General features: G+C 40.1%; 2 protein-coding genes across 2 annotated transcripts; both read right to left on the bottom strand.

Annotated features, from left to right (window-relative positions):
• Positions 1-1528: 1528 nt before the first annotated feature.
• Positions 1529-2467, bottom strand: LOC134222296 (uncharacterized). The gene has a single exon (XM_062701439.1). The coding sequence runs from the start codon at positions 2465-2467 to the stop codon at positions 1529-1531; it is 939 nt and encodes a 312-aa protein (XP_062557423.1).
• A 2417-nt stretch (positions 2468-4884) lies between these two features.
• Positions 4885-6234, bottom strand: LOC134222295 (uncharacterized). The gene has a single exon (XM_062701438.1). It carries the CDS (start codon positions 6232-6234, stop codon positions 4885-4887), a length of 1350 nt encoding a protein of 449 aa, XP_062557422.1.
• Positions 6235-24198: the final 17964 nt, after the last annotated feature.

The following is a 24198-nucleotide window of genomic DNA, read 5'->3' as shown; positions in this document are numbered from 1 at the left end:
GAAACATTGCTTCCTTTTCTGCATATGTTGGTACCGTGACAAGCTAGTCTCTCGCAAATCTTCATATACAGGCTCAGCAACCGAATTAATTTCGCGGCCAATTAGAAAATGGCTCGGACTTAAGGCTTCATAATCAAATGGATCGTCGGTCAGTTGTACGAGAGGGCGAGAATTCAAAATTCCTTCTATTTGAATTATTAGGGAATTCATTTCCTCATACGTCAAGTAACTCTCGTTGAGTATCTTGTAGAGGTGAGTTTTCATACACTTTACGTTTGCTTCCCATAACCCACCGTGGTGCGGTGCACGTGGGGAATTAAACTTCCAAGTTATTCCTCGTGGTTGGCAGAAATCACTTATGCGCTGCTTCAGAACCTGGGACTCCAAAAGCGCAGCTAATTCCGTGAGTTGTCGATCAGCCCCACGGAAGTTGGTCCCATTGTCCGAAAAAATGTCTGAAGGGTTACCACGGCGACCAGCAAATCTATGAAGGGCCGCGAGGAATCCGTCCGTTGTTAAAGATGACACCAATTCAAGGTGTATGGCCTTAGTGACCATACACACAAATAGGCAAATGTACGCTTTCAACTTGATCTTGGAACGGGCGCCTACCTTTAAAAGAAACGGGCCAGCGTAGTCGACTCCCGTTCTCGAAAAAGGGTGTGCTATGGTGACACGACATTTCGGAAGATCTCCCATAAATTGCTGCAGGTCAGTAGGCTTCGAACGGAAGCATGTAATGCACCTCCGTAACACTCGATGAATAGCTCGTTTGGCACCGATGGGCCAGAATTTTTGCTTAACAATTGCAAGGAGGCCATTTAGACCGACGTGCAAATTTTCAATATGAAGTGCTTCAATTGGGATGTCAGTAAAATGATTGCGTTCCGGAAGAATCATCGGGTGTTTTTGATCCTTTGGCAGGTCAGAATGTCTTATTCGACCGCCAACTCGCAACAGCCGATCACTGCTGTCATAAATTGGATTCACATTTCTCAGCACTCTGCTCACTGTTTTGCGCTTCAGTACTCGATCGATGTCCTCGGAAAATTCACACTGCTGAACAACAGCCTCATGGTGTTCAACGCTGCTCAACCATCCGGAACGCCGCTGCACTTGTCGTTTTTCTGACTGACAATTGAAGATAAATCGTTTGACATAGCCAAAGATTCGTTGCAGCTTCCGCAAACTGCTGCATCCAAGGATGCCGTTGTACAGTTGGTTATCAGGTACAGCAACTGTCACTATCTGTTCGGGAATGTCGATCGTCACTGCTGCAACCTGTTCCTCAACAAACGCTTCGACTTCGTTCGGTACAGTTTCGTATTCTGCACCCTGGATGAACGCTGGTCCCGACCACCAAAGAATACTCGTCATTAGTTCGTTGGGAAACACACCACGTGATACTAAATCCGAAACTAAATTTCCTTCGTAGGTACATAGTTCCACTTAACACTCGGCATCAGGTTACGAATTTTCATCACTTGATTTCTCACAAATACTGGAGCCTTAAGGTTCAATTTTCATTTCAACATAACACTATTTTCGAGACGGCCCGTAGCACAACCTTTTCGGTGTCAAATGCTAGAGCTTCGCGCACATTTTTCATTTGTTCTGCCAAAAGAAGAGCCGCGCACAATTCAAGTCTCGGGATAGTAATTTCTTCTATTTCGGCTCCAAGGTTCTCAACACGCTTCTGTTCCTTCATGGGTGCCACCTTTGACTTGGCACAAATCAGGCACACTTTCACGCTTCCATCCATTGTCACGCTTCGCAAATAAATGCAGCAGCCGTACGCCAGCATAGACGCATCGGCAAATCCGTGGAGCTCCTGTGTCACCACGTCATCCGCCGTTAGCCTTCGGTCGATTTTGAATGAACTGATGCTGCAAAGCTCCGAACGCAACCTCATCCAGCTATGTAACTGATCTGCAGGCAGTGGATCATCCCAATTCGTCTTCTCGCTCCACAACCGCTGCATTATCATCTTTGCAATTATAACAGTCGGCGCCAGGAAACCTAGCGGGTCGAACAACTTGGCTGTCTCGGACAGCACTAATCGCTTCGTTGGTTTAGATGTATTCTCATCAACTGGCTTCACTCGGAACATGAAGGCGTCCGCAGTTGGGTCCCACAAGATACCTAGGGTCTTGATTACACCGCTTTCATCGAATTTCAGCTGCTTTTCGTGTGCGTGTGCCGGTATGTCTTCGAGAAGTGTAATGTTGTTTGCACACCACTTATGCAGTTCAAAGCCTCCTCTGGCAAGTAGAGCTACCAAATCGCGTTGCAACTGTTGAGCATTCTGTAGTGTATCTGCGCCGTCAAGAACATCGTCTATATAGAACGATTTCAGTACCGCATCGCTTGCCGCCGGGAACTTATCCTGTTCGTCTTTGGCGAGTTGCACGATTGCGCGAGTAGCAAGGTACGGAGCTGCTGCTGTTCCGTATGTTACCGTGTTCATCTCAATTTACTTCAGAGCACAGTGGCTAAAACCGTGTTTTAAGCGCGTTTAATTAATATCACCTTTATTATGCAATTTAGCGTAACGGTCTCTTCGAGACATTTGATCAGTAAGTAAATGCGCTTCTTTGAAGGTATTTAGCTTACTGATCAATCCCCTATAAGTGAGATAAAATTTTGTTTTCTGCTTTACAATGGACAAGGTTAATGTTTTCACAAAAGTTGTAGTAAAAGTTCTCCTGAAAAACTTTGTCGAAGACACCGAGTTCGTAATTTCATTACTTTTGAAGATTTGTTACGTTTTATTCCGACAACCCCCTAAAAATGGTTTTTCCATCATAGCTTTTTTATTTTCAATTCTACATTTTTTGCATGTTCTAGAAAGTTATAGATAATAACAAAATACGTCGTTTGGTGGTAATTGCACCTTAAAAACTTGAAAAATAAAAAAGTTATAACAGTTTTAATGGATTTTTTAGTCATATTTGATGTAGTTGTAACTAAGTATAGGGCAAATTGTGGCAAACAATCTCATACGCATATCAAAGTACAAGTAATGGACTTTAATTTAATACTTAAATTGTCGAGTTGTAAGCGAATGTAAGACATGTTTGAACAAATAATTTTTATTGCAATATTAGAAGTGTATTAATGAAAATGCATTCAAGAAGTTGCTTTGCTTATTTAAGATACTGCACAAAATCATTTTAAAGCATTCAATTCGCTAATTGCTGTCGCTATTTCCACTGCCACTGTTGTCACTGTTTATGCTGCTATTTGAAAAGTTCTTCAGAAGAGTTTTTGCGTCCTCCGAAAACGAATATTTCGCTTTTTTGGGCCATCCGCGAATACTACTTATTAACGGATCAGATGAAACGAGTAGCATATTCAAAACATGATGGTTCGTTGCTTGTCTGTTGCTTGTTGAGTTCTCGATATCTGCTTACCGGATAAACTATGTAAATAATATGCTCATATCGAAGAAATTGTAAGAAAATTACCTTTTCCAATCTTTGTTTCTGGCTTCCTGCACTTCTTCAGACAGTTGACCAATCGGCACCAAACAATGGCTGATTATGGCATATTATTTACATATTTTATCCGGTAAGCAGATATCGAGAACTCAGCACCCGAAAAATTTCAAGACAAGCAATGGACCGTGATGTTTTGGATATGCTACTCGTTTCATCTGAACCGTTTATAAATATAACTCGTGGATGGCCCATAAAAAAGCGATATATTCGTTTTCAGAGGACGCAAAAACTCTTCTGAAAAGGAGAACTTTTCATATAGCAGCATAAACAAAGACAATAGTGACAGTGAAAATAGCTACAGCGATTAGCGAATTTAATGCTTTAAAATTATTTTGTGTAGTATCTTAAAAAAGCAAAGCAACTTCTTGAATGCATTTTCATTAATACACTTCTAATATAGCAATAAAAGTTGTTTGTTCAAACATGTCTTACATTCGCTTACAACTCGACAATTTAAGTATTAAATTAAAGTCCATTACTTGAACTTTGATATGCGTATGAGATTGTTTGCCACAATTTGCCCTATACTTAGTTACAACTACATCAAATATGACTAAAAAATCCATTAAAACTGTTATAACTTTTTATTTTTCAAGTTTTAAGGTACAATTACCACCAAACGACGTATTTTGTTATTATCTATAACTTTCTAGAACATGCAAAAATGTAGAATCGAAAATAAAAAAGCTATGATGGAAAAACCATTTTAGGGGGTTGTCGAATAAAACGTAACAAATCTTCAAAAGTAATGAAATTACGAACTCGGTGTCTTCGACAAAGATTTTCAGGAGAACTTTTACTACAACTTTTGTGAAAACATTAACCTTGTTCATTGTAAAGCAGAAAAAAGAAAAATTTTATCTCACTTTTAGGGGGATTGATCAGTAAGCTAAATACCTCCAAAGAAGCGCATTTACTTACTGATCAAATGTCTCGAAGAGACCATTAAGCTAACTTGCATAATAAAGGTGATATTAATTAAACGCGCTTAAAACACGGTTTTAGCCACTGTGCAGAGGCTCGGTCGTGCTCTCTCTCCACAATATGTGTTGATATTTTCTATGCTCAGGATGCACCAGCACCTGCCGATACATTTTTGAGATATCGGCAGTGAAGGCATATTTATGCATTCGAAACCTCACCATAATGTCGAATAGGGAAGGTTGCACGGTTGGGCCAACCATCATGACGTCGTTCAGAGCACAACCCTGAGTTTTGTGGTTGAACTATCCGGTTTTATTATACAATAATGGGGAAGATAATACACCGATTCTGATTAATCTTTCGCTTCATTCACAATCCGACAGTGGTCTAGTGTCAAATACTCGGTAATAAAATCTACGTACATTCTCTTCGTTTCAGGAAATCGCTCAAGCCGACGTTCTCATGAGTGGAATCTCTTCTCTGCTTGCTGCCGAGATGCGCCCAAATCACAAACATTGTCTCGAAATGGTAATTTCACGACATATCGCCCCTCCGGTATTCGAGTATGTGTCCTAAAGAAATGATCCTCACAAAAATCGTCGTGTTTGGGAGTCGCTTCATTTTGCTGATCATCTATCGTCCAAAATCGTTGAAGTAACTCGGTCAGCTGATCATTGCCAATGTTCATTGAGTTTACTTGACACACCCGTGCGGTGCTAAACGCAGTCGCACCACCCACAGGTCCTCCTACCAACCAGCCTAACGAGCTCTCCTGTAACACTGGCAAGTCTGAGGCCATTCGATATTTACCTGGCTGAATCAAATCAAAAAACATCTCCGCACCTATCAACATGTCGATGCGACTTGGCTCAAAGAACTTAGGATCTGCAAGTTCCATTTTATTCGGAATCGGCCAGCTCGAATAATCGATTTTATTCACTGGAAGCGGTCCATTTACTTGAGGAATGACAAGATACTCCACAACAAAACTGTAATCCGTCGTCCTGGAAGCCACTCTCGCACTAATCTTGAACTTTACGGTCGTCTTCATCCCATTTACGCCTACAATGGGGACGTTTGCACTTCTTCTTCGCAAGTTTAGCAGATTCGCCATTCGCTCCGAAATAAAGCTCGCCATTGCACCTGAATCAAGCAGCACACGACAATCATATGGAACACCACAAGAATCAAAAACTTTCACAATTGCCGTTGCCAACAAGATCTGTTTCTTCGCCAAGCTAGGTTCGACAGGAATCACGCATTTCGCCGCTGTTAGTTGCTCCGGGTTGCCACTAGTTTGTTTATATTCTGCCGAAGATTCCGAGCTGCCACATTGTTTCTCTTCATAGTGCATCAGTGGATGATGCTTCTTCGTGCAAGACAGGCAAGTCGTTTTTTTCTTACAAGATGCCGTCCGGTGTCCCTTTTTGAGGCATCCGAAGCACAACCCCAATTGCTTCGCTTTTTCATACCGCGCGTCTATCGGTAGCTTCTTGAAAGCATCGCAGGAGTCGACCAAATGTTTCGCTGAGCATATCGGGCATCCGTCGTCTGGTTTCTGAACTGTCATCGTATACGTTTTTTGTGCTGCAGCCGGTTTCAAAATAGAATGCTGATTTCTTGCCTTCACAAGACCAACTCCTTGTTCGCAGCGCTCCAGTACGTGGCAATGATTCCTCAGGAACGCGATCGTATCTTTATACCCTGGGAGCTTGCCGTGTCCTACCGACAACTCCCACGACTTCCTGGTTGCAGGGTCAAGCTTTGACGTCAAAAGAGTGATGATGATCACTTCGGCCATCGAATCCATTTTTAGTTTGTGATTCCTTGGTCATTGGCTTCAAGTTGAGTAACTTTGTGATGTGACCGTGTATCACCATCGGTAAATTCTCATATCGATCAACCAGCATCTTCCAGGCACCATCATAGTTATTGTCGTTTAAGGTGGTTATACAACAAAGCCACAAATCGGCCATCTTGGAAACCACGTGCTTTTTCTAGTGATTTTCCAAGAGCACGAATTGAGAGAACAACGACGCCCATGGGAATCACAACATCTGTAGATCGTTTGATGACTCATGCTAAGCAATCGACTTTAATTTCAGCATTGTACAAAAAATATTACGCTGGTTTTGAACTTTTGATAATAGGAGTAGAAAACCGTGTGGTGAATTTGAAATTCACCACATGGCTTGATTGTATAATCACCTTAAGGAATGCTCGTCTATGGCACCTTTTGATCACTACGTCACACTAAAAAAGTTCAAGCGCTGAATCTTCTCACCACTCACACGTTGAAATGTGTGCAACACTACACGGAAAGAAATTCAATTTATTTATCTTGAAACATGGATCATTTTCAAAGATTTATGGATCATTTGTCATACGTTCATGGGAAAATAGCAAGAATTGTATTGTTCATTCAGATGTTATGTATGTCATATTCATAATCCTTCCCTTGAACTAGATTTTTTTTGCAAGAAGCGAATGCTTTATGCACTAACCCAGCACACTTGCTATGGTAATTGCCAACCTACCGGACAGAAGTGTGCTAGATTGCGCTCCCCATGATTCGTCCCGGAACTGTCTTTAAGGTGATTATACAATCAAGCCATGTGGTGAATTTCAAATTCACCACACGGTTTTCTACTCCTATTATCAAAAGTTCAAAACCAGCGTAATATTTTTTGTACAATGCTGAAATTAAAGTCGATTGCTTAGCATGAGTAATCAAACGATCTACAGATGTTGTGATTCCCATGGGCGTCGTTGTTCTCTCAATTCGTGCTCTTGGAAAATCACTAGAAAAAGCACGTGGTTTCCAAGATGGCCGATTTGTGGCTTTGTTGTATAACCACCTTAAGTGTTTCTTCTGGGGGATAGGCAGTACTGTACTTTTCTTCAATGTTCTGAACAACTTCTGAGCCCTTTGGCTCCATTGTTCGTGCACTTTTGAGCATTGAGGCAGGCTCCCTTGTATGTGCCATTTAGCTCTCAATGTGCTTGTGTAATCTCTACTCAGATAGTCCCCGACGGTGGATCTATCTTACTTCGACGAGAAGTTTACCGAAAGAGGAAGCTTTCCCGCCAGCCGCCACCGCCCGTGACGCTGCGCTCTTGCCACAAGTTTGTATTCACGTTCATGCTCGACATATATCTTCCACGGTGCACACTGTGGCAGACCGCTGTATTGGTTGGACCAAACCTCTAGCACTCTCCGTATACGTTCTAGAGTATTGGTGTCTTCGGCACATTATCGCGGCTAAGCTTCATTTTGATGCATTTTATTTTTATCTAGATAAGTTAAAACTTACCTAGATAAGTGTTATCTTTTGATAGAAACGAGATAGAGCTAAACTGTCTTCTACAAAGTTGTTTGTTTTGGCATTTTGGACTTATGCTTCATAGACACCTATAACCTTTGTAGATGGCGCTGTACGTTATTTCCTTGAAAACAGCAATAAAATGGTTTTCTTCCCATTTTTTCACGTAAGACCTCTGAAAAAGTTTTTTGAGATATGCTATCAAAGGAAAATGATAATGAATCTAATCGTGAGGTGTTACCAAGGTTTTTAAAAGCTTTATTTGTGAATTTCTTGAAATTAGGGTGAAAAACACTGTTCCAAAAAATATGAATAGTTTACGAATGGGCAGATGGCGGCAGCTAAAATTTTGTCTGAACATAGTTCAAACTTATATTTTTGATATCGGGAAGAAAAAAAAGTGGAGACATGTGGATCTTTTTGTGTGCCATTATTCCAAATCTGGAATAAATATGCATTGAAAATCAACATATTACAAAAAAAATCCGAATGAAACGGATTTACGATATCTCCGGTAAGCATATGCGGTATTTCAAAAAAATTCGTTTCAGGTGGTTCCAAACGAAATTCCGCGCAATTTCGCGGAATTTGAGCTTGGCAAAATCTGATTTTTTTATTTCGTTTCGTATTTCGCATGAAAAAACTAACTAACATAACGGAATTCCGCGGAATTTCGAAACAAATTTAAACTTAAACCATATCGTATATTATCAAAAATTTTGGCTGCGCCGGTAAACAAAATCATACTGTTATGTATTTTAAACTTAATGTTATGCAAATTTTTCTATGAACGCTTACTACATAATCCCATTCAGAGTCGAAAAGTACGTATTTAGTTTTCTTCTGTAAAACGTCTCTGTGTCTAACAAAAAATAGTATCTTCAACTATTCTATCAACTATCTATTTTTCAAAAGTGATCCAACTCAATATTTGTAAATTTGTACTCAGAGTGTAAATTTAATTTGATATGAATCAGATCAGTACAACTTTGTCAAAGAGGCAAAGCTGTGGCGTGAATTCCTAGGGTCCTTGGCCTTGTGAAGTCTTTTAGAGCTCATCTTTCTTTTTAAAAGTCGATTTCTTCACCTCCGGTTGGTCCTCAAACCAGGTTTAAGCGCATGGGTAAGCACCGCTTAAGATTTAAAAAGGTCCTAAGGAAAACAAAATGCAACATTTTACGTTCAAACTGCAGTTTGAATCTTACCTAAGAGTAAGAATAAAAAATTCAGAGGATTGAAGATACTCCAGTCAATACTCGGTGAATAATCGAAATATACATTCAGCCCCCAAGATTTAAATATAAATTTTGTGATATTCTTTGACTATTTGCACAATATGAGTGCGGAATCGATCGTGTCGTTGCTGGTCACGGGATGGCAGCTAGTCTGGGAGGACCCGAAGTGAAAAAAAGTCTGCCTCGCAGAGCACAAATTTGTTTAATCAGTGTGCAATCGATCGTGATGATGCTGATCACGCCAATTAGTGCAGAAGCACGCGAAGTGATGAAACTGTAAAAGCTTATTAAACGAAGCACATTGATTTTGCGTTGGATTTATCTTAAACACAATTTTCTGGAAATGGACTTCCATACCGTTTCCATTACTATTCCTATATCTTCAACTTGAGTATTCTATCAGTCATCTGCTAGAATTGGAAATGAACTATAAAGCTCCTTTTCTACATCCAATTAAAAATTCCATCAGTTACCTTCTCCTATCTATCACATTGGCAGCTCGTTAACCAAGACGGACCTCTGCCTCTCCAACCTAACCCAGAAATTCCAACAAATTCCGCATGAACTCGTGGCAAGTGCAGAGGTATATTCGGCTTGCAGTGGGCGAGTGATTGCATTATCATTTCCTCCCCTTTCCCTACATTGACTTGCATTCTGACGTGGCAGGCGCCAGTATGACCTAACAAATGAGATCACCAGTACTTGTACATTGAAGATGTGTGCTAGTCCCAAGCAAACATGTGTTGGTTCCCTGTGCAAGAACAGCTGATCTGGTCATAATGGAGTAGCAACTACGAGCAGTCAATCAAGCTCAAGCTCAAGCTCAAGCTGGATTTATCTTAAACACAATTTGAGTCTTCGAGTTTTCAAAATATCTTCGATTACAATACATTTTTATTCGCATGCCAAGGTGGCTCCACATGAAACACCTTTCCGACTAACCAACGATTCCTTCCCCGTGGTGCTCACGGAGATGCAGAGTATTCATTGGAGTCATAATAATGAATGTCAAACTAATTTTCCTCTCCTAATCCTAAATTGACTGTAAGTACGTGACCGGCTCATACTGTTCATAACAGCTATTCCTTGCGCTCAATTGAAGTCGGCTGAGGATGAAAATTTGGCAGAATTTTTTGCATGCCTCACATGCACAAACACACATACAAGGACAAACAGACAATAGCTCGGTTTGGATCTGTATGGATGAATATGGATCTCTGAACTTCCTATATAAAGGCTGAATTTGGAAGTAAATGATAGGCTTTTGGTACAACTTAAATATGCACAATGTCTTTTTTCGATCAAAAGTTATAATCGTTCTTTTGTCAAAATTGCATTTTTTTTTTCAAAAGTTGGTATCTCCGGTTAGGGCAGACAAAAAAATATGTTCGCACGGCATTTACAAGAGCAATTCATATTCTTTATTATTTAAAAAAAAAATGGAGATACGTTATGTTTTTATCTCAAGTTTTTCCAATTTTACTGAAGTCATGTTTTTTCAAGAAAATTGATGTAACTCGACAACGGAAGAAGATACAGACGATGTTATTATAGCAAAACACCTCAAAAGTCTTCAGAAGGAGAAATTCGTGAAAAAAAATGAGCAGATCATAAATATTGTTTTTTGAGGGACACCCTACTCTTGGTAAGTAAAATTGCTCTAAACAAGTAAGCTTAAGAGCTACATAAAAAGTTTATATAGCAAAGTTGATTGTAAAATGCTGCGCTACAGTTCTGTAAATTATTTTATGTCAATATTCCGCAAAATATTTTATTTGTATTTTTATAAAATGGCCCACCCTATTTTTCCATAACTCTATAATAAGGGCCCAAGTACCCACAGCAATTTTGTAGAACAATTTTTTTTTCTTTAGAATATACCTTAGGACAAAAATGCATCTTTTTTCGTTAATCTTGCAATACGGTGATAATGACAAAACTTATAAAAAGTATTAAAGCTGTAGATTTTTTATTTTCCATTTTCCACGAATGCCTTCTGAAGCCCTTCTTTTGGGCCTTTTCAAAATGCGTATTTTGCTATAAGAACATCGTCTGTATCTTCTTTCATTGTCGAGTTATATCAATTTACTTGAAATAAACATGATTTTAGTAAAATTGGTAAAACTTGAGATAAAAAAATAACATATCTCCTAGTTTTTAACATAATGAAGAATATGTATTTATATTTAAATGACGTGTAAACATATTTATTTGGTCTGCCCTAACCGGAGATATCAACTTTTGAAAAAAAATGTAATTTTGTAAGAAAAACGATTATAACTTTCGATCGGAAAAAGATATTGAGCATATTGACCCACAAAAAGTTGCATTTCTTTAAGCTCTAAAAGTCACCCGAGGGCGACTTTTTCGAGAAATCTTAAACCAAAAAGTAGATAAAAAATGCAGTTTTTTTAAGTACACCCTAATCCACACACTTATTTTTTACCGGGATCTCTGCAATTTGTTCAATTTTTACCGAGATTCGCACAGCTGAGCCCCAACAAACGCGTTTTTCTCTGAGATATCTGTCAAAGTTGCTGAAACTCAGCAAATAATTTGCCGAAACGCAGCCAACAAACCCCATTTTTGACGGGAAATCTGTTTTTTGTTTTGCTGGACACACGGCTGTGCGGATTTTGCCGAGCTTCAGAAATAAAAACTGAGTGTGAGGTAAAATTGCTCTAAATCAGCAAAACTTAAGAGCTACAAAAAAGCATTTTTAGCAAAATAATTGGAGTAAGCTGTATAGCTTCCCAGAATTTTGTACAGCTCTACCGGAACTTTCAGCCGAAGCAACGAGTTCGCGATCTCCGTCCAGTAGGCACTGTTGAACGCATTCCGCTCGTCGAGTGTAATTGAAGATTGTTGAGTGCCCCTTAGAGCTGCCCTCATACCCAGCTGGAAGAATCGCCTTCTTGAGCCCATGGATATCTTTGCTTATGCAGTGAGGCCATGCGGCGGTTGACACTTCGGTTTTCAGAGCCCGATCGGCATAAACCAGGAAGGAATCAACTGGTCCTACCCCATCATGTTGGTTAAGCGCAAACGGCTAAAATGGGACGGCGTGCCTGGCACGGCTGTGACATTAGCCCATCCGCCATTTCAAAACGGTGTTACTTGGCTTTACTGAAGAGGTGGAATGAGACAACTGTCAACCCTTTATGCATTGTTTCCTAAATTCCCTAATTTTCTACATTTCCACTCCATTGCACTGACGTTGCCACTGTCGCTGTCGAAGCTCCTGCTCGGGTACCAACGCCATTGTTCCGTCCGCTCTGCGTGCCCGCTCTCCGTGTCCACTCACAGTGGTTTCTCGGACAGAAATGATGCTCAAGCGCGAAACAAGGGCCTTTTTACACAGTAAAATAAAGCGATTGGTCAGAAGACTCGTAACTTACATCAGTCTGTGTGTGGGTGTAAACATTGACTAGTTCACCATATGGGCTATGCACTTGCGGTGAGTGCCATTTGAATATACTCATCTCAGTAGGCCGTGACTCCGACCTCACTTTCGATTGCTGACCATCGTGCAGGTAAGACGTGTGACAGCCGCTTCCTGGGTGATTCCTTTTCAGCTGATATTCGGTCATTCACAGTCTGATGTCCATATTGGGAATGCATGAACGGGATTGGTAGGTTCTGAATTTTTTACTGGGTATGACAAGAACTGAAATTTTCAATAGCTTATCGTAAATAATCGAAAGTGTCAATGAAATTACCAAATTGATGGAGAGTTGTCGAGTAGATTGATTTATAAATCTTAAAATCCATCGAAAGATAAAAACTATATTAACGTTCAAAATATCACATGATTTCGTGACGAACCCAATTTTGGATTCTGATTCGACACCCAGTACCTTCGGGTAAGACGTTGTCCAACGTCAAAACTAAAATTAAGATTCGTATGGAAATTTCGCATGGACAGTTCCAACGCTCATTCTCGCCTACTATGCAGGACAGTTTCTGCTGGGTCAACTAATATACTGCCGCTAACCGCAAGTCGAGCACATCTGTATATGGAGGCCCATATATACAGATGTGCTCGACTTGCGGTTAGCGACAGTATAGTGCTAGATAAATATAATGTAAAGAATCAGAATCTAGCAAATTTGTATTATGTCGAAATTTTGCGAGAGCTTATATCCTCCGAAGGATCATTCCTAGTCCCGAAACAGGACCAACTTACAGTTTTTGGAGGTCAATATGAATCGTCCGTTGCTCATTTCCAACTGGATTCAACTTAAAGTGTTATGAGCTTAGCTCATCAGATACGGTTGCGACTCACGTCCACGTTTTAATGGCCAATGTTGCGGGCATATCACCGAGGATGGGACGATTGCCTTCCGGTAATGATTTTTATGGCAGAAAACGCTCTGATGAAAAGATCGAAAATCAATATTGCTGTATACTTCTTTGAAGCATAAGTAGTAAAATAAACATTTTCTTATAATTGGAATTATTACATTACGACGCGTATTAGTAATATTTGTTTATGAATTTTTTAATTGTTATTTTTGTTTAGAAATTGTTGCGGATTATGTACTAAGTTACTGCGAATTCAACCATGACTGGCTAACTGTTTACTTCAACCCATCCACAGAGCACAACCACAACCTTGACAGCAGACGGAAAGGATTCATTCCGAAATTGCGATACACTCTGGTGCGGTGGGTGCGTTTGTTTTCAACTGTTTGTTGTGAAATACCCAAAGACAGGGGTGTCAAATGTAGTTTGGCAGTGTCGAAGAATGTAGATTAGAGATGGATAATTTCGTGGATGGTACTGTATTCAGTTAAAGTAAAAGAAATGTTGGAGAAATGCTCAAGAAACTGGACCTTAGTCAAATCAATTTTCCCAACTTGAATATTGGAAGCGAATATTTTGAATTACTTTTTCTCCAACATGTGCGTGAGTGTAGTGGTACACCGAAGGAAAAGAGCGAAGCTTTTACTGTGAGAGTCACACGCACAAGCAACAACGTAGGACAGACACGTGAGAAAAGCACATAGCGGGTTTTCCGCTCGCGAGAAAATTTCCTCCGTTCGAAGTACCGTGGGGAAGGCGGTGTTGGGGATATTCGGAAAAACTCTGAGCAGTCTGGCTAAGCATCGTTCTGCTCTGGCTAGGAGCGTTCAGTCTGTTTTTAGCTTTCGGTGAATTTGTGTCGGACTCCTCCTACGTATGGCCAGACGAGGCGAATCATACTCAAGAAATAGTGTAATTAATTATCTTCACCCCTCTGGCACAGAGCTGGGAAATGTGAAAACATAAACTATGTAAAAATATGTACAGCAATTGAGTGTTATTGTTACTGCCGCACCCCAGCTAATTCCGAATCGATGTGCGTGTTGATGTTCCCCATCCCTTGCGCGTGAACAGATTCTTGCCAGTTTTGTTCACACGGAATCAGTAAAAATTGATACAATTTCGCCTGGGCCAGTAGCGAAAGATTCACATCAGCCAGAAATCTCCAATGCGTCTGGCTCTAGAGCGTTGAAGAATTGCGGGTGCATGAGATCTTGCGTTCAATCGGACAGCAACCGCGGTGAAATTTCCATCCAGCCGTCACAATATGTTCAAAAATATCTCGCATCTGAAGAGGAGATTAAAGTGAACGCCGCCGCGCTGTGGCAGCTCGATTCGATTCTGCATTCCCTGGTCCACATTCAAGAATTGGAAGATTTCCTCGCGGCCAGCATTCGCTCCCCGTAGAGGAACAGGCGTGTGAAGTGCGGTTCACTCTGCGGGAGAATAAATGCAGCAGATATCGTTCTGATGAACTCTGGACCGCTGTCAAGAGCGCATTGAAGAGGCCAGCAGATTCCGCAAGTGTGTTTGCATTTTGTGTACAAAGTAAGCAAAGGAAAATTTTACGATCAATTCCCGGCCAAGTGAAGTGTGTTTTCCTCTGAATCGTTCCGTGGCGCTGAGTGCAAGTGTCGTAACAACAGTGCGCCTAATTAATTGCCGTCTGATGCAGAAGCGCTTCGACGAATAACAGAAAAGTTGTTGCAATCCAGCAGGTGACAACTGGTGCTTGTTCTTTGGTGGTAGAATCGAATACATGAATGAAGTAATCATACCGAAGAAAGTATCCTGTCATATTCGCAAGAGAGAAAATTCTTCAAGAAGAGAGCAACACATGAATAGTGTATGAAAATAAAGTACTTTTAGAATTTCCCCATATGCCCAGTAGTGATATCAGTAACACACAAATATTCGTTCATTCTGTGGTGTTTTCAAACGAGTAAGAATAGCAGTCAAAATCAGATGATTCGATGCAACTCAGCCGTTAAATATTAATAATAGTCAACCAAATAAAGAAAAAAGACACCCGACCGATGGCGGTGACAACAAATTAAAAATATCAAGCAGCCAACAGTGAATACGAGAGGGTAACAAGCAAATACGTAAAGTGCTCAGGCCCCCCTACGGTGAGCTCTGTCGGTGTGTAAGTGTCCCGTGAAGGAAAAGTGAAAAACAACGATCCTCACCGCACCTACCCACCCAGAAGAAGCTATCGTTTGTGTTATCGTCAATGTGCGTTTCCCCGAATGAGAATCGGAAGTGCTAACAGCGGAAGAATTTCGTCCAGAAAAGCTGAATATCCCCCACTAGCAGTAGCGTAGTTGTGCTGAAGGAATTTATGATAATTATTTTGGTAATTTCCAAAATCTTGCTATACCCATCTTCTACGTAGCACAGTATCTTTGAAACATGGTTTGATTTGATTTTACGAAAAATAATCTTTTTATTATTATTTCAATTGACATTCTATGGGAATCGAGAGAATTTCTGTGGCTCACACTTGATGCAACTGAACATTTTCTTATCATAACGAACAAATGCATCAATGGACTTGAAGCGTGTGAACCATGGAAATTCGCTTAATTATGAGGCACCGCACCTAGTGATACTTTCAACCACATTTTAGTTTCGCAATCCGTATCCTTGAAAGTGAGACCACCTTAATTAACAATATTCTTCTTTTGAGCAAAACGGTAATTGAAATGATGCGTATTTCTTCAATTTTCTTTTACATACTTGTAACCCTCTTTTGACTGAACTTTATAAAGATCCAAGTTTAAAATAAAATTGCTTTCGCATGCTTTGGTACCTAACTGAATATTTAGAAATCTGTGAAAAATTTCAATTTGGAACTCGCTGAACTTTGATGTTTAGCGTTTTGTTGTTAAACATCATTGTGATGCACGCACCGTTTTTATTTTCACGCTTCTGCTTCAACATTGCGTTGAGTATTTGTTTTGAATTACCTAAATGTCGAAACGAATACTATCAAATATGGAATATAGCAATAAGATACAAATAGATGCGTGATTATTTGATAGGGTAGTTGGAACCTTTAATAAAACACGACGCGAGACAAGACATAAAACTTATCGTTTTAACACTCGTCAACTAAGATTTTTGAAAAAATTACCTTTTAAGTCGACCGGTTTCGGGCGCAATGTTGCCTTTCATCAGGCCTATGTCCAACCCAACAACATCGCGCCCAGAACCGGTCGACTGAAAAGGTATTTAAAAAAAAATCTTAGTTGACGAGTGTAAAACCGATAATTGTTATGTGTTATGTTTAGTAGGGAGTATTTATAATTTATAGTGAGAATTTTTGGAAGATCTGGAATATTTCTTCACAATGTTACCGCTTATTGCGAATGATCTGTAAAAAAATGGTCGGGGTTCCTCCAAACCGCACCAAACGGCTTTTCCACTCTCCAGTAATGCTTTGCACGTGGAAGAAAAACGAAACATTGATATGCACTTATTTGATATATAATATCCTCAATTGGAGAAATTGGAGAAACTGCGGAAGACTTCTCGTAAACTTTTTAATAAAGCAAAAAGAACCTCGAATTGGACTCCGTATGGGAGTGCACTTACTGAGTACAATAACGAAATAAGAAAGTCCAAAAGAAGATCTTGGGTTCAAACGTGTGAAAATATTAGCAATACTCCAGAAGTCGCGAGACTTCAGAGGGCACTGCAAAGATCATACTAATGAACTAGGGAATCTGAAAAAAGATAGATTTTCCACACAAACTTCTGGTGAAACATTAAAGTTGATTATGGAAACCCATTTTCCTGGATCGATTATGTGTGTAGACCCAACAACAAGTGGTTCGTTTGAAAGTCAAAGATGTTCAGCAAGAACAACTAAAATGCCTGATGATGCGAAAAATGTTGCACAAGTCTTAGCTGACGATATCTTTACGAAAGCCAGGGTAGAGAATGCAGTGAGATCTTTTGAGCCTTATAAATCTGCCGAACCGAACGGAATAATTCCAGCAATGCTTCAAAACGGAGAATCAGTGCTGATTCCGCCGTTAATTGAGATTGGCAAGGCAAGTCTAATACTCAATTATGTTCCATCTTCATGGAGGAAAGTAAAAGTTATTTTCATACCAAAAGTAGGAAAGCGAAATAAGACGCATCCTAAATCATTCAGGTCCATTAGTCTTTCATCAGTTCTGTTAAAAACTATGGAAAAGGTGTTGGGTGATTACACTGGATTCTGTTTTTACACGATTTACATTTTTTCAATTTTCCACTCATCCTAAATGTTTAACGTATATTAATTATCATATGATTTTTCTTTGATTTATTCTGGATTTTTTTAAACATGTTGCGAAGAGTTTGGTGGCAAATTGAAGTCCACGATCAAAAACACGAGCGAAAAAAAATCGTGTAAAAACAAAATCCTGTGTATATCAACTCAAATTACATGAATAAACATCCACTGTCTAAGTTCCAGTTTGCTTACCAGTCCGGTAAGTCAACAATTACGGCACTTCATACAGTGGTATCTAAAGTGGAAAAAGCGCTTTCGGTAAAAGAAATAGCGCTTTGTTCTTTCTTGGACATCTTGGAGCTTTCGATAACGCTTCTTATTCGTCAATGGATCGTGTCATGAAGAAAAGAAACTTCGACACGAACATTGTCAAATGGATTCACACCATGCTTGCAAAAAGAGAAATCTCTTTGTTGCCCTCAAGAAGGGGTCCTCTCACCACTAATGTGGTCCTAAGTTGTAGACGATCTTCTAGGAAGCTTAGAAGAAATAGGTTTCGAGGTTGTAGGCTTTGCTGACGATATTGTCATCATAGTGAGGGGGAAATTCGACAATATCATTTCTGAAAGAATGCAATGGGCTCTAAATTTTACCCAATCGTGGTGTAGTCAGGAAGGTCTTAGTTTTAATCCGTCAAAAATTGTAATTGTACCATTCACTAGGAAAAGGAAACTTGATCTAAAACCTCTAAAGCTTGGATGAATAGAAATTCAGCTTAGTGAACAGGTCAAATACCTGGGAGTCATTCTGGATTCTAAACTAAACTGAAATGCTCATATTGAGTGTGCGATCGGAAAGGCAACTAATGCCTTCTGGATATGCTCTAAAACATTTGGAAGAAAATGGGGCTTAAGACCAAAAATGATAAAGTGGATTTATACTTCCATTATTCGTCCAAAACTGACATATGCTGCTCTTGTATGGTGGCCAAAAACAAAAGAGGCTACGGCACAGAAGAAGCTGACAAAACTGCAAAGGTTAGTGTCTATTGCTATAACGGGAGCGATGCGTAGCGCTCCTTCAAAATCGTTAGATGCAATTCTAAATCTGCTACCAATGTAATGAATTCGTGCAGTTTGATTGAAGTTATTCAAGTCAGGCGATTTAGTGGGCCACTAGAGTATCTCACAAAATTTTCAATATGGGCCAGTGATGAATATGAGTGGAGACTGGATGAAACCTGTGGAGAACTATGACATTCCTTATAACATACATGAGCCATCACGTATGGACTGGGAAGTCGGAGGTCCCACTGTTCGGGACGGTTCCATAAAATTCTACACAGATGGCTCAAAAATAGGAACAAAAACGGGAGCAGGAATCTTCGACCCTGGGATATCGATCTCAGTGGCAATGGGAAACTATCCAACGGTGTTCCAAGCGGAGATTTTTGCTATAATGAAATGTGCTAATATCTGTGTAGAGAATAAATATAGATATGCAAATATTTGTATCTTCCAGATAGTTAGGCAGCACTCAAAGCATTGAGTAGCTTGAAATGTACATCAAAACTTGTCTGGGACTGCGTTTTTTCATTGCGAAAAGTGTGCCAAGAGATCTCCGTAAATCTGTACTGGGTTCCAGGACACTGTGGCATTGAAGGTAATGAAAAGGCAGACGAGCTTGCAAAACGAGGTTCAAACACACAGTTTATTGGCCCAGAACCTTTCTGCGGTATATCATACTGTACAAAGGTTGATGACCAACTGGTTGGTTGCCGAAAAGTGTGCTCAATCAAAGAGATTTATAATTCCCAATGTTAAAGTAACCGAAAAGCTCTTGGAGCTCGGCAAGAGAGCTCTTTGCACCTTCACTGACCTAATAACCGGACACTGCCCAAGTAGGTATCACTTGAAAAATATTGGCCAGATTCAGAATGATATCTGTCGTTTCTGTAACATGGAACGTGAAACCTCGGAACATCTGCTTTGCAGTTGTGATGCATTATACAAGGGTAGATCTAAATTTCTAAATAGTGGCTTTATGCAACCAGGAGATATTTGGACTGCAAATTCTGGAAAGGTAATGGGTTTTATTAACTCAATTATACCGGACTGGGAAAAGACGCGTCTTAGGGTGTTTACTTGACAAATGGTGATCAACCTACAAGATGCGAATACATAGTTAAAAGTAATCAGGGGTATACCACAAAAGTTCAACTCAATGGACGCAGTGGTTTAAAAAAAATCCTCAATTACTGTATTGATTTAGTATTTTTCCACAACTAACCTTATTCAATAGAAATCAATAGTGGATACTCTGAAATATTTATCCAACCTCTTGCGCGGAGAATAAAAAATGAACCCTGAAAATAAAAAAAAATATTGCAATGAATCAGCATTGAATGAGCATCTTTAAGCTATTAGATTGAATTTAAAGATTGAATTTATCAAGAAATTATTGTATTGGATGAAAAACTCTGAAAACAAAATTCTGGAAAATCTAAATGTGAAGTTGATGAAATTGCGAAATCACCAAAAACGTGTTCAGATCGATTTGAGAAGACAACAGTGATGTTGAGAGAAAACAAAAAAAAAATGGATTGTGATTTCCAGATTTTGTCGCTGCTTCTTAAGAGAATTTCCGTGGAATTTTTTGTCCTTTTTACCAGTTGTGATCTCTAGTTTGCTAATTCGAGAATTAGTGAGATTTTCCAGGAGAGAATTAGTAGCGTTTTATTACGCAGTACTAAAAGCTACATTTTATTCAACTTGTTCTCCGTCACTTTTTAAGAGGCTTGTATATTGGATTGAATACAGGAACAAGTTTAACATGCAACTCGATTACTCAAAGATCACTTAACAGAAAAATGGGTATCCGAATATTTTCATATGGTATAATTTTTAATTTGTCCAGGTATAGGGGATCTCAATGGATGTTTGATGGAGTTCTCCCAAGAATTCTTCTAAAGATTATTCAGAATCTTTCCTCAAACTTTCTCGATGAATTCCTGCTAATTTTCTTCATGAAGTTCCTTCTGGGTCTTACTTCCTTGCGCCCAGAAATTAAGATTGTAAAGCAAAGCCTTGGGAAAATTTCTTCAAGAAATCGTTTTAAAATTTATTTACGAATTTCTCTAGAAATTTCCTTAGGAGCTTCGCTGATTTTATTTTTTCGGAAGGTTTTCAAGAAGTTCTTACAGGAGTACCGCCTTGATTATTTTGTCTAAAAGTTTCTCCAGGAGTTTCCCAAGGAATTGAATTGTGGAATTCCAACAGAAGGATTCCCAGGAAGTGATAGTCCAGCTGGCGGATGGCAGATTTTAATACAGGTTTAGCAGAAACTTACAGAAACTGGATAATAATTTTTCATATACAATCTCGGAAGATTTTAATACAATCGTATTGAAATCTCACAATTTTGTATTATTTTAATTCAGTATCGGCTTACAATTTTTGTATTTAAACCTTGCAAAATTGTATATACCAGAATTTTATACAATAGTTGTAAGATTTGAATCGAGTTGAATTCAATCGAATTCAATCGCTCAATCGTAGAGAAAACCTTCCCTTCGACTCGGAAAAGATCCTCAATAACTCCCATTCATAAATTTGGAAATGTGCACGACGTTCAGAACTATAGAGGAATTTCTATTCTCAGCTGCCTCGCAAAAGTTTTCGAAGGTATGATGCTGGATTTTATCTACCCAGCAGTTCATCATAGTTACTGAACAACATGGATTTATTAAGAAACGGTCGACTACTACGAATCTTATGAGTTATGTGTCTATGCTAACCGATAGTATAGAAAAGCCACAACAAATCGATTCTGTGTATGTGGACTTTTCGAAGGCTTTCGATCGAGTTCCTCATCAACTTGCGGTGGAGAAACTCAGAAGAATCGGCTTCCCTGACTGGTTAGCCACTTGGATCGCTTCATACCTCGACAACCGTTATGCATCTGTGAAACTCGGGACAGTCAGGTCGGTTCCTTTCCGTATTACGTCTGGGGTGCCACAAGGAAGCCACCTTGGGCCCCTACTTTTTGTACGATGTACTTTTTGAACGATTTATGCAGCGAATTAAAATCTTCAAAATTAATGTATGCCGACGACTTGAAAATGTTTCGAGCCGTAACGTCGCTGGTGGATTGTTGCGCGTTGCAAGCCGATGTTGATAAGCTTTCGGACTGGCGTGACCGAAATGGAATGACGGCGAATGTAAAGAAATGTAACATTATCACGTTCACACGTTTGCGCTCCAATAATTTTCGAATACACTATGCATGACCTAACTTTGAATCGAGTCTCGCTCGTCAAAGATCTAGGTGTTTCACTGGACAGTAAACTTCGTTTTAGTGAGCACATCTCAACCACAACAGCTAAAGCTTTTGCCATATTGGGACTTATGAAGCGCAACACCCGAGATTTCAGCGATATTTACTGCCTCAGGACGTTATATACATCGCTGGTTCGCAGTATTCTGGAGTATGGCGTAGTCGTATGGGCACCGTATCACGCAACGCAAATAGCTAGAATCGAGCATGTTCAGAAAGCTTTCATCAGATTTGCGCTACGAAAGCTTCCCTGGCGTAATAGACGTGAGCTGCCTCCATATGAGCACCGGTGTGAGCTCGTGAGTCTTCCTACATTGAGGAGTAGGAGAATGCTTCTTCAGAGGCTCTTCGTATTCGACCTTCTGCAGAACAACATCGACTGTCCTTATCTCTTGGCGAAACTCCGTTTTAATGCCCCCGAAAGAACAGTAAAGAGAGCAGACTTATCCCGAAGCCCTGCACACCGTACATTGTATGGGCAAAAAATCCGTTTGACGTTTGTTATGAATGTTTTAATGTTATCAGTCATTTGTATGATTTTAATTTAAGTAAACGGATGTTCAAGTCGCGTATTAGTTCTTAAGATTTTTAGTCTGTACGATGAACAACATAGTCGAAGACTGTAAATAAATTTGTTTTTTTTTATGTTCTTGCATTTTTTTACTTGTGGGTCCTGTACATCTCCGGTGGTGCAAAGGGCCGACTTGAAAATGTTTCATCCTGAGCACCAGACTTTGACCTTGCCTATTTGCGCCAACTTGTTTGCTACAATCGCCGGAAGTCGAACAGTCGCCGTTTGTGTACCTCCGTACGTTGCACTGCGCTTTCAATGCATCCCTTAGTTCGTCATCTGTGATAATCTCGTCCAGATCTCTACATTCCACAATCGCTTCCTGGGTAAGAGCTCTCACTTTCGCCTCCTCACCCAACGATTTTGCAATGCGCTCCCGGTATGTTGAGCTATTGACCGAGGGATCTTTTTTCAGCTCGAATAGCATCTCACCTTCCAGAGTGCGCCTTGTTCTAACCATGATCTCTCCAAGCTCTTCAGGTCAGGGTCCTCACGCACTTTCCTGAGCAAAGCAGCGTACGTTGTTTTATCGCTTGCTTCGACGATTAGCGCGTCACCTTTGACCCTCTCTTTATTTTTTTTTCTTCTTCTTCTGACTAACGACGGTACGCCATTCCAAAACATTTCCCTCTTCACTCCGCCTCTCAGATCTTCCCTGAACACTTTTCTGCTTTTTCGAGACTTCTTCTTCTCCTGGGGTATCCCTTACTCTTTTTTCCGAGCGTGTATTTTGGTGACCTTTTGGAGTCACCTGCGTCTCATCTTCTTGGGAAATGGTGTAACTAAATTTCGATGTCGGCGTCAGACTCAAGAACACTTACTTGCCTGGGCATCTTTGTTGCTCACACTGTTGCTTGCTGTTATTGGCCTCTGCTGTTGACACTGGTGATATCTGCAGCTTCCCACTTTTTGCAAAGACATTCTCTGCACCTGCGTCTCCTTAACTTTGTATTTGTTTTTGCATGTCAATAGGGTCCCCCCTCCGGGACGTTATCTCCACCTATTATATATAGTCACTTATTGTGATCTCATGGGTCCCTTTGCAAGCAGTGAGGTCCATGCGACGCCGACTAATACCCACTAGTAACAGTGACAGGTTCCGAGCGTTGCCAGACTCGCCGTTTCAAACAGGTGTCACCCTTCCGTACTAAGGGAGCAGAATAGAGCGCCTGTCAGTCCAAAGTTCGCCATAACCAGTATGCCATAATCAGGATCTTACTGGCATGAATCGGTTGACACTCCTGTTGGTGGGCTAAGGTGCTTTGGAAGCGGCACGAGTCGCTTGTACAGAGCTGCTTATAGACCTGTGTTTTTTTGTAGAGACTCAACAGATCCCTCTATTAAGCCTCCGCCACGTTCCCTAGGCAGATTCCGCTTGGGCTGACTGGGAACCAGTGAACTGGAATCAGGGCCCGGTCGTCTCTCGAAGAAAACGCCAAATTGTGGCCGGGAACGATGCCCGAGCTCCCACCTCTTGAGGGGATTTCTGTATGTGTGTATGTATGTATGTGTGTGTACAAAAAATGTGAGACACACTTTTCTGTACTAAGCCTTATCCGATTTGCTTGCAACATGTTGCGTACGACGCGGAATCCTTCCTATTTTTTTCGCTATATAAAATTGGCTCAATTGGCCATTGCGTTCCGAAATAATTAAAAAAAAAACTTTGTTGTACGAGAAAGGCAAAACATTGGAAAAAAAATGCATTCAAATGAACAAAAATAAATGTAAATTGATAGAAATAGTTGAATATATCTCCCTAAAGCGCAATTTTTACCTC

The sequence above is a fragment of the Armigeres subalbatus genome, chromosome 3, assembly GCF_024139115.2.
Source record: "Armigeres subalbatus isolate Guangzhou_Male chromosome 3, GZ_Asu_2, whole genome shotgun sequence".
Lineage (NCBI taxonomy): Eukaryota > Metazoa > Arthropoda > Insecta > Diptera > Culicidae > Armigeres > Armigeres subalbatus.
Note: the sequence above shows the minus strand (reverse complement) of the source record. Positions and strands in the feature narration are given on the sequence as shown.